At 32.1% G+C, this 14260-nt stretch overlaps 2 protein-coding genes across 4 annotated transcripts; one reads left to right on the forward strand and one right to left on the reverse strand.

Moving 5' to 3' along the window:
• Nucleotides 1-4606: 4606 nt before the first annotated feature.
• Nucleotides 4607-8012, forward strand: LOC118644238 (CTD nuclear envelope phosphatase 1 homolog). 3 transcript variants are annotated; one of them, XM_036295093.1, is made up of 5 exons: nt 4607-5215; nt 6165-6231; nt 6325-6526; nt 6735-6865; nt 7037-8012. In XM_036295093.1, exons 1-5 carry the CDS (start codon nt 5117-5119, stop codon nt 7180-7182), a joined length of 645 nt encoding a protein of 214 aa, XP_036150986.1. In that variant the 5' UTR covers nt 4607-5116; the 3' UTR covers nt 7183-8012. The 3 variants fall into 3 exon arrangements, with proteins under 3 accessions (XP_036150986.1, XP_036150984.1, XP_036150985.1); XM_036295091.1 differs by having other exon boundaries at nt 4615-5215; nt 6648-6865; XM_036295092.1 differs by having other exon boundaries at nt 4617-5206; nt 6648-6865.
• A 1108-nt stretch (nt 8013-9120) lies between these two features.
• LOC118644239 (peroxisomal membrane protein PEX14-like) lies at nt 9121-12529 on the reverse strand. Its single transcript, XM_036295094.1, has 4 exons — nt 12286-12529; nt 11747-12070; nt 10754-10989; nt 9121-10197 (listed from the first exon to the last, which is right to left on the reverse strand). Exons 1-4 carry the CDS (start codon nt 12334-12336, stop codon nt 10029-10031), a joined length of 780 nt encoding a protein of 259 aa, XP_036150987.1. The 5' UTR covers nt 12337-12529; the 3' UTR covers nt 9121-10028.
• Between the last annotated feature and the right edge of the window lie 1731 nt (nt 12530-14260).

The raw sequence follows: 14260 nt of genomic DNA on the forward strand, positions 1-14260 counted from the left end.
ATGGTTTTCCTCAAATTAAAAAATTGTTCATTAAATACAATACTGCACTACCCAGTAGTGCATCCGTTGAACGGTTGTTCAGCGTCAGTGGTTTGGTATTAACTCCACAAAAAAATCGTTTACATGATGAGACTTTAGAACATCAACTTCTGTTAAAAATAAACAAAGCATATTATTAAACTATTATATAATACATGTGATCTATATTTTTACATATAGATTTATATATAAAAATATAATAATTATTTAAAAAATAAGTATACCCAGATAGCATAGGGAATCGAAAAAGAATTCTTTTTTATGTCACCAATTCTGAATTCTTTTTTAGATGCAAAAAGAATTCTTCTCAGAAAAAGAACTTTTTGCATTTAAAAAAAAGAATTCATCTTAGAAAAAGATTTCCTTTTGCATCTAAAGAATAATTCATAATTGGTAACATTAAAAAATTACTAAAAGAATTATTTTGGATTCTTTGTGCTATCTAGATATACATATAACAATAGGTATATGAAATAAAAGTTTAAAGTGTACAAAGTATATCAAAAATGTAATATGTAATATAGATATGTAATAAAAATATATAAAAGTATTTAAAGATAAATATCTTCCAATTTTATATTCTGTACGTCTTAGACTGATATTCATAGTCGAATCTTATTTAAAGATCGTCTCAAGCAATGTCTTAAAATGCTAATACGGCTCTGTGATTGGCTGATGGTATGATGGTATCTTAAGGCAGTACTTAAAATAATCTTAAATATAAGATCCGATTATAAATACTGGCCTTAGTATCCTATTTTATAAATCTGTTTTATCATTAAGAAAAAAGTAACGATTTTTCATTATTTTTAAAGTAACGGTAACGCGTTACTTTTTATGACCGGTAACGAGTTACTTTTTATCAAGAGTAACGGTGACGGTAACGAGTTACTTTTAAAAAGTAACTTTCCCAATCTTGTGTATTTATTAATATTATTGCTTTTGACAATAACTAAAATAATTCTACTTAATAAAAATAATGCTACTTAGATAATAGAATATTGTGTAAGTTTTTATTTCTATATAAAATGTAATAATAATTTTTTAATTTTCTACTATGTTTCTAATATTTTAGATTTTAATAGGTAAACTTTGAAAATATATAAAAATATTTAAGAGAAATAAAAAAAAATTCATTGCAATTGCGTAAATTCACAATTTTTTATCCGAATTTTGGATGGAAACAGATTATAAAGTTAGTCTGTGTGAAGTTAGCACCGCATCTTTCAAAATTGTAAGTTTTATCAAGAGTACTATTTGCACCCCAAAGAGTACTAGAGTTCCTGATAGGTATTAGCAAGAGTACCGCCGAAATATTTAGAGAAATTGCAATTTGAAAATATGAGGTGCTAACTTCCCGTGGCACCGCAACATGAAAAATATATTGTTTTAAAGATCCTATCTTAAAGTACTCGAAAAGTACTACAGTTCCTGATACATTTTAACAATAGTACCAACCGCCAAATATTATAAAAAAATTATTGAAATTTGGAGATGGCACCGCAAAATGAAAAAAATATTGTTTTAATGATCTCATCTTAAAGTACTCAAAAAGTACTAGAGTTCCTGATACATTTTAACAATAGTACCAACCGCCAAATGTTTTTAAAAAATTATTGAAATTTGGGGATGGCACCGCAAAATTAAAAAATCATTCTTTTAATGATCCTATCTTAAAGTACTCGAAAAGTACTAGAGTTCCTGATACATTTTAATAATAGTACCAACTAATAAATACTGAAAAAAAAAATTTTTTAAGATTACAGCCTATCTTTCATAAAAGTGGCCGTAACTCCTTTGCCTTTAATTTCACAGCTTTGTGCCTTAATAACTTTCGAAAGTACTCGCTGGGGTGCCAAAAGTACTCTAATCAAAACCCGGAAATTGTAAAAAAATTTTATCTCTCTAAGGGACTGACTGTATCTAAAAGTGGCCGTAACTCTTTTGCGTCAAGTTTCACAGCTTTGTGCCTTAATAACTTTTGAAAGTACTCGCTGGGGTGCCAAAAGTACTCCAATCAAAACCCGGAAATTGTAAAAAAATTTCACCTCTCTGGAGGACTGACTGTATCTAAAAGTGACCGTAACTCCTTTGCGTCAAGTTTCACAGCTTTGTGCCTTAATGACTTTCGAAAGTACTCGCTGGGGTGCCAAAAGTACTTCAATCAAAACCCGGAAATTGTAAAAAAATTTTATCTCTCTAAGGGACTGACTGTATCTAAAAGTGGCCGTAACTCCTTTGCGTCAAGTTTCACAGCTTTGTGCCTTAATAACTTTCGAAAGTACTCGCTGGGGTGCCAAAAGTACTCCAATCAAAACCCGGAAATTGTAAAAAAATTTCACCTCTTTGGAGGACTGACTGTATCTAAAAGTGGCCGTAACTCCTTTGCGTCAAGTTTCACAGCTTTGTGCCTTAATAACTTTCAAAAGTACTCGCTGGGGTGCCAAAAGTACTCCAGTCAGAACCCGGAAATTGTGAAAAAATTGTATCTCTTTTGAGGACTTAACATAATTAAAAGTGACCGTAACTTTTTTGTTTTTGATTTTATAGCTTTGTACCTCAACCTTTAAAAGGCCGGCAAATTGTACGTTATATATCAATCTATTTTTTCTAAAAACTTGTATTTATGTATATATATATATATAAATTTTTTTACAATTTCCAGGTTTTGATTAGAGTACTTTTGGCACCCCAGCGAGTACTTTCAAAAGTTATTAAGGCACAAAGCTGTGAAACTTGACGCAAAAGAGTTACGGCCACTTTTAGATACAGTCAGTCCCTTAGAGAGATAAAATTTTTTTACAATTTCCAGGTTTTGATTAGAGTACTTTTGGCACCCCAGCGAGTACTTTCGAAAGTTATTAAGGCACAAAGCTGTGAAACTTGACGCAAAGGAGTTACGGCCACTTTTAGATACAGTCAGTCCCTTAGAGAGATAAAATTTTTTTACAATTTCCGGGTTTTGATTGGAGTACTTTTGGCACCCCAGCGAGTACTTTCGAAAGTCATTAAGGCACAAAGCTGTGAAACTTGACGCAAAGGAGTTACGGTCACTTTTAGATACAGTCAGTCCCTTAGAGAGATAAAATTTTTTTACAATTTCCGGGTTTTGATTGGAGTACTTTTGGCACCCCAGCGAGTACTTTCGAAAGTTATTAAGGCACAAAGCTGTGAAATTAAAGGCAAAGGAGTTACGGCCACTTTTATGAAAGATAGGCTGTAATCTTAAAAAATTTTTTTTTCAGTATTTATTAGTTGGTACTATTATTAAAATGTATCAGGAACTCTAGTACTTTTCGAGTACTTTAAGATAGGATCATTAAAAGAATGATTTTTTAATTTTGCGGTGCCATCCCCAAATTTCAATAATTTTTTAAAAACATTTGGCGATTGGTACTATTGTTAAAATGTATCAGGAACTCTAGTACTTTTTGAGTACTTTAAGATGGGATCATTAAAACAATATTTTTTTCATTTTGCGGTGCCATCTCCAAATTTCAATAATTTTTTTATAATATTTGGCGGTTGGTACTATTGTTAAAATGTATCAGGAACTGTAGTACTTTTCGAGTACTTTAAGATAGGATCTTTAAAACAATATATTTTTCATGTTGCGGTGCCACGGGAAGTTAGCACCTCATATTTTCAAATTGCAATTTCTCTAAATATTTCGGCGGTACTCTTGCTAATACCTATCAGGAACTCTAGTACTCTTTGGGGTGCAAATAGTACTCTTGATAAAACTTACAATTTTGAAAGATGCGGTGCTAACTTCACACAGGCATAAAGTTACACAAATTGCAACGAATTGCTTTTTATCTCTCTTATCTTTATATATTCTCAAAGTTTATCTATTAAATTTGAAGCGTTATGCATATTTATAGAAACGCGTTTTAATGTATCAAATACATTGCACCGTATCAATAACATTGCAGTAGTCTTACATTGTAATGTTTCTCAGGACAGACATTTCAGCGTTGCCGCAAGCTTGCAGTAACAGTGCAGAAACATTTCGAATCGCAACGTCCATGCAATATTACAATATTTCAATGTAAGGTTTCTGCAATGTTTTGTAATCTTTCAGTGCTATGGGAATCAAATTCAACGAAAAAATCTCTTAATTTAAACTTCAGTAGGCCTATTCTGTAACTTGACATTTAATTTTTATGATTTTCTTATATAATTTTATTACAATTATATGTATATATTTTTTGAGAAACTCAACCTTTCTGAAGTATGTTTGCGCGCGCGCGCGCGCGCGTGTGCGTGTGCGCGTGTGCGTGTGTGCGTGTGTGCGTGTGTGTGTGTGTGTGTGTGTGTGTGTGTGTGTGTGTGTGTGTGTGTGTGTGTGTGTGTAAAAGCATGCGCGCGCGCGGGAGAGTTTGCATGGATTAAGATCGCATCATATTTATATATATTAATATCGCATAACTTTTCGATGTAAAAAAATGATATTTATTAACGCTAAAAAGACAATTATTACAAGAAGCATGTGTTGAAATGATCTTTCGAAGCAGTCTCAATCGTGTTTCGAGTTTCGAGCTTGAAAACGCGATAAGCGATGAGCGAAAGCAGCGCAGTGCGCACAGAAAAATTGGGTCGATGCGCGGAAGATGGCGGTCGTTGCATGATGCGCGTAAAGAGGCTCGGTACTCGGTACTTGGGTCTTGTGAAAAAACATGAGGGAACCACGGTGAGGTGCGTCGACACGTGCAAAAGACGACCCGTAAAAACACCATAAAAAGGGACGCTCTCTCGGAACGACTCATAATCTGCTCTCATTTACTTGATCGCGGAGCGGTGTTGGCAAATTTGTTTATGAGCTAAGCGGTAGCGGAGTAATCTTCGATTCTGTTGTCGATTCTTCGCGGGCACTCGCGGCGAACAGACTACCGCGCTCACGCGATTCTTGTGCCGAGTGTCAGGTCGAGCAGAGTGACAGGACAGAGAACACGCAGCAGTAGGGGGGGAGGGGGAAAGAAAAAGGAGCACACAAGTACGTACATCCGCAGCGGACAGATTCGACACTGGAGATAAAGTGTTGCCGGACTTCGGCCCGGTGAGAAGAACAGTAGAGATGCTGAAGCAATTGCAGATGGGGATGAGAGCTTTCCTCTTAATGGCCTCCCGCGTGTGGACCTGCATCTGCTTTCTACTCAAGAAGCAGGTTAGAGCCGTAAGTAGGTGCTTCGCGCCTCTATTCGCGCCTTCCTCCGCAGACACGAGTCATCTTACGAGCTAGGTACCTGCATCTAACCGATCCGTTTCCTCGCTTCGCTCTTTTATCGCGATAGATATCGTTGACGTTTGTTGATGTAACCCACTTGAATAATGTCCAATAGTGAATATGACTTCTCCATCGAATCTCGAATTTTCTTTCTCATCTAATGCCAAATCAAATGTAATGAGACAGATGAAAATTTTTCGTGAAAAATTGTTTTACAAAATTAACGATTTTTCTACAATCTCAATCTTCATAGTTTACATGACTCTGTGTATGTGTTGTGTTGTGTGTGGTATGGTGTGTGTATATGTGGTGTGTGTGTGTGTGTGTGTGTGTGTGTGTGTGTGTGTGTGTGTGTGTGTGTGTGTGTGTGTGTGTGTGTTTTAAAAAACTATATTTTATTCCCTTCTCTTAACCATACAAATTTTTTAAATTATAATTTTGGTATAATGAACTATACTCACGTTCTACTAATTGCTTTCTTGAAAAATATTTATTTTTTTTTACTTGACTCGTGTCTGTTTTTAAGATGCAAATTAGAGGTGTAAGTAGTTACTTAATGCTATAATTTGTATATAAATTATATTCTAATTTTTTTAGGTTAATACAAAGCAAATAATACTTCTATTACTCCAAATCTTAATACTATAGACATTAACATTATTTAGATACTATTGGATCAGTTACAATTGTCATCTTATAACTTTTAATTATAAATTATTGTTCTATTTATAGAATATAAGTTTTTTTTATTTTATAACAAATATTTATTTCCATGTTTTTATTTGCTTGTACAGATCATATATGACTTTGACTTGTTATTAACTTTAGCAGTTTATTTTATTTTTTTATATATTATGGTAAATATAGTATGTAATTAATATTTTTCATTTTATTTTAGATCTCACAGATGCAGCCAGTCAAATACGAGATCTTCCCACTTTCACCTTTATCTAGGCACAGACTTAGTAGGTATTCCAATGATGCATATATGAATTTTATACTTATTACATTGCATCCAATGTTTTTTGACATTTGTGTATAATACAAAAATGTTCTAGGTATAGTTAAAAGAAAAGTATTAGTACTGGATTTAGACGAAACATTAATTCATTCTCATCACGATGGAGTAGCAAGGCCAACTGTCAGGCCTGGAACACCTCCAGATTTTGTTCTTAAAGTGACGATAGACAGACATCCTGTTAGATTTTTTGTCCATAAAAGACCACACGTAGATTTCTTCTTGGATATTGTTAGTCAGTGGTAAGTATTAAAAAGAAATATCCCACAAATATACCAATAGAAAAACAAAATTTTGCAATTTTAGATTTTGATGTTTTGAAAAATAAGAATACATTAATTATTTTTTATTATTATGAATTAGGTACGAATTAGTAGTTTTTACTGCATCCATGGAAATATATGGGGCAGCAGTTGCAGATAAATTAGATAATAACAGAGGTATTTTAAGGCGCAGATATTATAGACAACATTGTACGCCAGAAATGGGTTCCTATACCAAGGATTTATCAGCAATCTGTTCAGATCTCTCGTCAGTCTTTATTCTTGATAACAGCCCAGGAGCTTACAGAGCCTATCCACGTAAGCATATTACATATACACATGCACACATATTTTCTCATGATTTGTTTTTTTATAATAGAAATGAATGTAATATGTCACTATTAATAGTGGATAAAGTTAAAGCAGTAAGATAGTAATCTTAAAACAATATGTTACTGTATATATCATTTTCTGTTTTTTATGTGACAGACAACGCGATACCCATTAAATCATGGTTTAGCGATGCGGGAGACACCGCTTTATTAAGCTTACTTCCAGTCTTGGATGCTCTTCGTTTCACGCAAGATGTACGATCGGTTCTTTCAAGGAATTTACACTTACATCATACTTGGTAGCATAGTCGAGATTGAACGATACACTACTATATTCTAGAATTGAAACTTCTAGCAGTTTCAATTAGGGTGTCTAGCCTAGGATTATTATTGTTATTAATTAATAGCAACATTAGGTCGCTGTTCATATGAGAGACAATGATAGTCTCTTTCTTCAGTCCTTGTTTTTTTTTATACTCAAACAGCGGCGAATAAATACTGAAGAAAATGGCATTCAGCCAATAATACATCAGCACAAAACATCCTAGGATAATTCTTTGCGTTGTATAGTCCACGTGTGCAAAATCATAAAGCAAATTCTTTACTTTTTCCTGTATATTATATAAATCTTTGCCAAAGACCAAAATATGAAAATAAGATAGAATCGCACTAGCCAGCAAGATTTTTTTTCGTGTTAGATAAGAATTGTATACTTAAACTTCTTATATATTTTTTGGTAGCACACAGCATGGAAGATAAATTGTTTAAATATTTTTGTTATTATATTATTGACCTAGGATGTACATATATATATATATATAGAAAGAGAGGGGGGGAAGGATAAAAAAGAGAGATGTACCTAAGTCAAATGAATTTCGCTGTAACTCACTGTATCAGTGAGGCAGCTGTGTCCTGGTTTATATTTAAAAGAAAAAGTATTAATGTAAAACCAGGAAATAATGTACATCTGTTTTCGTCAAGACTTCCGCGATGTGGAATATTATATGTATGATGTATAAGGTTGATTGTGTTGTGCTCTTACAAGAGAAGAATTTATAATATGCGACTCACTAATACATTTGGTTCTTCCATAAAATGATTACAATTAATAAACAAGAAAATATAATGTTCAACTATATTAACCATAAATTCTTATATCTAAATAACCTTGAGATTGTAAAATTGAGATAAAATTAATTTATATTTTCGTTTAAATTATCTTGCAAACATTTTAACATGAGTAATTAACATTTGTATCAACTATATTATATATATAAAATATATATGACAATGTATCATTTTCTTTATTATTGATATATTAAAAGATTTATATAAGATATTAATATAAGAAAAATATAAAAAGAAAAATTTAAACTTATAATCTTAAGATTATTTACATTTGAAAAATAAATTTTGAGTACAATATATGATGGTTCTAAATATTTAAAATACAAAAGTTTTATAGACAATTTTTTTCTTAATTTAAGAAACAGATTTGTTTCATTTATATAGTTGGTAATTTATTTATTTCATATAAAAGATGAAAAAAATTGAATCACATATCATAAACTCTCCTTGTACGTGATATACATATAATAGCAAGCTACACACATACACATGCGCGTGCGCATACATGAAGCTCTGTACTTTGTTTGCTTGTTTAGTGATACAATAATCGAACATTATACGGTTTGTACATACTATTCGGATGTATTTGACGCAACTCAAGTGTGACTGTTTTTTGTATGAATGACGATATAAATAAGTGGACTTACAATACATGGACTTCATCTAATATCTATATGTGTGTATAGTGTGCATGTATGTGCATGCACATGCCCATACATACACACATACATATGTATAAACATGCATTTATACATAAATGTAAAATCAATTTATTCAATTCACATCTAAAAGTTGAAAAAAAAACAATACGCCCATGTGTACAAGATCTAGTGATATTAATCATCCTTCAATAAAGATTTTTTTAAATTAAAATTATATCGTTTTCTATTATGTATTGTAGAATTATGTATTATAAAATTTATATGTTTTCCCTGTTGTAAATAATATTAATTTTCTCGACATATAAGCCATGGGCAATGTACATAACATTCAGTTTAAAAAATGGAAATAAAATTACTAAATTTATTTAGTCAATAAAATTATATCTGCACGCACATAATTCTATCTACATTGTAACGCAGGACAGGTACTACATGTGAAAATACATTAAAATTTCTCAGTTTATAATACAATATAATTCTATTCTATCAACATAAAATTTACAAGGTTCTTAAACACGGTACTTCGTATTGTAAACTGTCTTCAGTGTTTTGAATTCTAGATTAAAATATAAACATTAACATATACAACAAATATATTAGAATTTTATTTCATGATGTAGAGAAGTGCTACATCTTTATATTTACAATTTAACTCCACATAAAATAATCTAATTCTCCCAAGCTCGTGAGAATTATGTTTCTTACGTACCAGATATTTAGTACATATAATTTACAAAATTATACAATTAAAAATACCACTTTTGCTTACGTAAAAAGTATTCAAAAATATTTAAAAAATTTCTAGTTTGTCTTCTCAATTCACCTTATCTTTTATATATGTGTATTTTATTATTAAAGTAAATTAATTTTTAAAAGAAAGTATTAACAGCCTGTTTAATGTCTTGTATAAGAACACTCTGTTAAAATTGTGAAAAAATTTACAATTATATTAATATAATTATCTGATCAATTTACTACGTTATTATAGTAAATAATATACTCAATACATACAATCTTATTTAATAATTTTCGTGATACATTAGAAGTTATTTTTTATAATGGTATATCGTTTTTGTTGTAAAACATTTACAAAATTATGAATACTACCAAAAATGTATCTTAATGCTAAACAAAACACATACATCACGCACATGGTGTTAAAGTTCAAATTAAGATGGTTGAGAAATTTCTTTTCCAACATCCCGTATAAAAATAATATAAAACATCTCTTTAATGTCATATATTATAATTCTTTTGAAGAAACTATAATCCTTTTGCTTCAATATATGATATTAAGTATACCATATATCGAAGACTATCATTATGAAAGTAATTATGATAGACTCAAAATCCTTAAATTTATTCTTTAGGTGGATCTTCTCGAATCATTTCCAAAGAACTATCCGAATTGTTAGTACTACTTCCACTTCCAGCATCGTCTTCTCGTTCAGTTGCTTTTTCTTGACCTACATTTGGTGAACCTAACTGCCATGATGGTATAGATGCCGGAGCAGTAGGAAATTGTTTCCTATATTTTAAAATATAATTGGAAATTAATGTAATATAAACTAATAGTGATAATCCGAAATAATAAACTAATCTATAAAATTTGAGTTTAAATTCTACTTGTGCGCTAAAACTTAAGATATAAAAAAATATTTATACATAATCAGAAAGTTATTTGTAATAAAAGATTACTTCAAAAGTGCAGATAATCAAAAATAGAAATAAGATGAAAAAAAACAAATTGATATTTTAAAGTTATAGTTTATAAAACTGGCTCATGATTAAAAGAGAATTACCAGAATCTAGGTATCAACCTCTTAAATAATTTCAAATAAAACTATATGCATGAGAATGTGAGGTTGTGATGACATTTGATCTCTTGTAAATATTAGGATTTTAATGTAACCAAATATCACATATAAGAGAATAAAATGATAAACAATGTCTAAATATAATAATCTTATTTTATGGCAATAAACTGCTATTACTGATGATCTATGTGCACTGTTATCTTACAACACATTAACATAAGATTATGTAAGCTTCACATAAAAAGAAAGAAAAATAAATATATATACCTCGATAAAAGTAAAGCTTTTAGACTAGATAAATCATGTTTAAGTTCTTGCACCAATTGCGGAATAGTCGGATCTATCGCTTGATGCTGAGTCAGTTTTTGCATTTCACCTTCTATCTTCAAAATAGAGTCTTTCACTTCTTTCATGGAGCTTTGGACAGTTTTATCTAATTCAGTCACTTTATCTTCTACACTTTTCTTCTTTTTCCGACCAAACAGAAAGGGTTCTAAAAATTTCTGCAAAATTAAAAATCACATTACATCTTAATAACATAATAAAATATAAATACAAAGTATCTGCATATATATAATCTTCATTTTTTATATACTAATTTTATTTTATACATACACATATATATATATGTATGTATGTATAAAATATATTTACATATACCGTTTATATATACTTATACATACATTTAATTCTAAGAAGTTTGAAGTCACTATAATAAAAACATCTTCAATATCTTAATGAAGATCTTTTATTAATTTTTTACATGTACTCAAATTTTGTAAAAAAATGAAATGCTCTGAAAATTCTCAGTTTTTTTATGACTATTTCATATAAGAGTAACAAATTTTTCAATGCAGCTTCACATATATTTTATTATCTTTTTTTGTTCCTTATTTATACTGAGAAAAGTCACTTGAATATTGTGAATATCAAATTTGAAAATGTAATAAAAAGAAATAATATAAATTAAATGAAATATAATGGTTTGTGTTTAATAATCTAGCTTACTAAGAGTATAGAATACAAAGTGTGATTAAATACCAAATGTAATACCGAAACAATGTATAGTCTTTTTTTGGTACTAATTTTGTAATAAAAACTCACGAGTTACATAAAATGTACATAAATATACATAAATGTATACACTAACAGTAAATACATGTACATATGTACTTATTGTTAATCAACTGTCAACAATTTATTTCTGAAAATTTTAGGTTTTTGGGAGATAATATTATACCCTGTTGCATTATAAATTACCTTATAAAACCAATATGTGCAGTATACTGTCACACCAATTAATGCAGTTGCATTGAACAATTCTTTAACCTTCTGCAAAAATGTTGGCTGGTAAATGCTCATTTGGCGGTATTGCTGAATAGATCCTGGTGACATTTGTACAGCAGTATACGGATTCTGATTTTGAAGAGCATTGTGATCAGTTATGTTATCAACGGCTGCTAATTTAAAAGCTGTTTTAATCTCCTCATCTGTAAGACCTTTTCTTTTAAGAAATTCTTGTTTTTGCAACAATGGACTCAATGACACTTTAGGGTTTTGTAGAAATTGCACTGCAGTTTTTACCTTAAAAAATTTTAATATTTTATAAGTTTTATATATTTGTAACACATGAATTTACATATGAGATAAAACAATAGGTGTGCATGTTGAATATATCTTTATATCCATTATATGCGTAGCTAAATACATAATCTGTTAGTTAATTTACAAAGTAATTATGGATATATTGTGCAATTTTTTAAAATTTACATAACCCAATACAATGAATAATAACTTACTAAACTCTCCCGTAACGTAAGAGTATTATTATTCGCATCTTGATCAGTCATTTTGACAACCCTTCGACCGTTCGACCAATTCACTTCTTATAATAATCAAAACAACATTACCACACAAACTCCTGTATTGCAACTCATGCAGACCGCAAATCACGCTTTCGCCGTTTCGCGCAAAGAGTAAAGGCCATCACACAATAGCCTTGTTCGTTTTGTCTGTTCTGGGCATAGACATGTGTGGACTGTTCTTTCTAGCTGCACTGTTGCACTGGTGCAATAAGTTAGAATGAGAAAAAATATACTTGTCTTACTTTAACTTATTGCACCGGTGCAACAGTGCAGCTAGAAAGAACAGACCATCTGGCTTTACTTTAACCAGAGAGGAACCTGAGAGCGGCCACCGCGGCTTTTTTCGTGCGACCAATATTTGACTAGCATCAGCGCCAAACGTGGATGTAAAGCCCGTTCTACATTAATTGCAGTCGCCAGTTACAATTTGCAACACCCAATAAATGTCGAGCTTTAACTAGAAACTAAGCGCCTATTGGATGTTGCAAGTCGCAACTAGCTGCTTGCGATTAATGTAAAACAGACTTTACATCCACGTTTGGCGCTGATGCTAGTCAAATATCGGTCGCACGAAAAAGGCCGCGGTGGCCGCTCTCAGGTTCCTCTCTGCTTTAACTTATTGCACCAGTGTAATGGTGCAGTTAAATTAACAGGCCAGTGGTCTGTTCTTTCTAGCTGCACTGTTGCACTGGTGCAATAAGTTAGAATGAGAAAAAATATACTTTAACTTATTGCACCGGTGCAACAGTGCAGCTAGAAAGAACAGACCAATAGTAAGTATAGAAGACCGAGCATTCGTTGTATAAAGGTGCAATTTCATGCGCGAGCGAAGAAAAGCTGGCATTTACTAGAGTCCTATAATCAGAGAAGCGAACTCTACCCCCACTTTGCACCCGCCGCCATCTTGGGATCGTACAGCCGCGTGTGTTGCGTATATGTGTACTTACCGCAGGGGCTCGATTCTTAAATATTCATTCGCAAGAAAACGTCTGCGCAATACCCGCTCTAACTGAGAAGTTGCAAGTTTATTGGTTAAAAGCCATACGATAGCCAATAAATTTTCAACTTTTCTGTAAGAACAGAATTTGCGAATACGTTTCTCTTGCAAATGAATTCAAGAATCGAGCCCCAGGCCTGCTCGGTTTAGGAGTGGGGTATAGGCATACGTAGAAAAGGACAAACGTAGACGTTGAAAAGGGACGGACGATGCAAACATGTAAAGACCTATAATCAAAGATTCGCCATGGCGAACACAATTTTGATTGGTCACTTGAGTCACATGGTTTATCCGCCATTGCGTACCCACGCTGGGCGAGGAAGAGAGGAGAGTGCTCTGGTGTTGAGCAGTATAGGTTAAAGATTGTTTACTATCTCCACTACTCCAGACCCCAGCCCTAGACCCCAGCCCCCGGCCCCAGCCCACCATCCAGTCACCGTATGTGTACAAGATGGTGGATAGCAGTCATGTGGGGAGCCATTGGCGCATCTTTGATTGGGTGCTTTCCATTTAGTAACACAAGTCGACACAAGCATCATTCTTATGGCCGGAATTCATAGTCGAATCTTATTCAAGTTCCAGCTTAAGCACGATCTTGAGACGCCAATGCTGTTATTTTATTGGTTAAGTAAGTTTCAAGTCGGCTCGAAGCTAGACTTAAGACAATGCTTGAGCTTAGATCGGTCTATGGCCGGTATTCATAGTCGGGTCTTATATTAAGATCATCTTAAGTACTGTTTAAGAAGCCATCAACCAATCACAGAGCCGTATTAGCATCTTAAGACATTGCTTGAGACGATCTTGAAATAAGATTTAACTATGAATACCGGCCTATGACTGGTATTCATAGTTGAATCTGGCCAATCACAGAGTCTATTACATCTTAAACATTGACTTAGACATCTTATAAAT

This window comes from Monomorium pharaonis, unplaced genomic scaffold, assembly GCF_013373865.1.
Source record: "Monomorium pharaonis isolate MP-MQ-018 unplaced genomic scaffold, ASM1337386v2 scaffold_614, whole genome shotgun sequence".
In the NCBI taxonomy this organism is placed as follows: domain Eukaryota; kingdom Metazoa; phylum Arthropoda; class Insecta; order Hymenoptera; family Formicidae; genus Monomorium; species Monomorium pharaonis.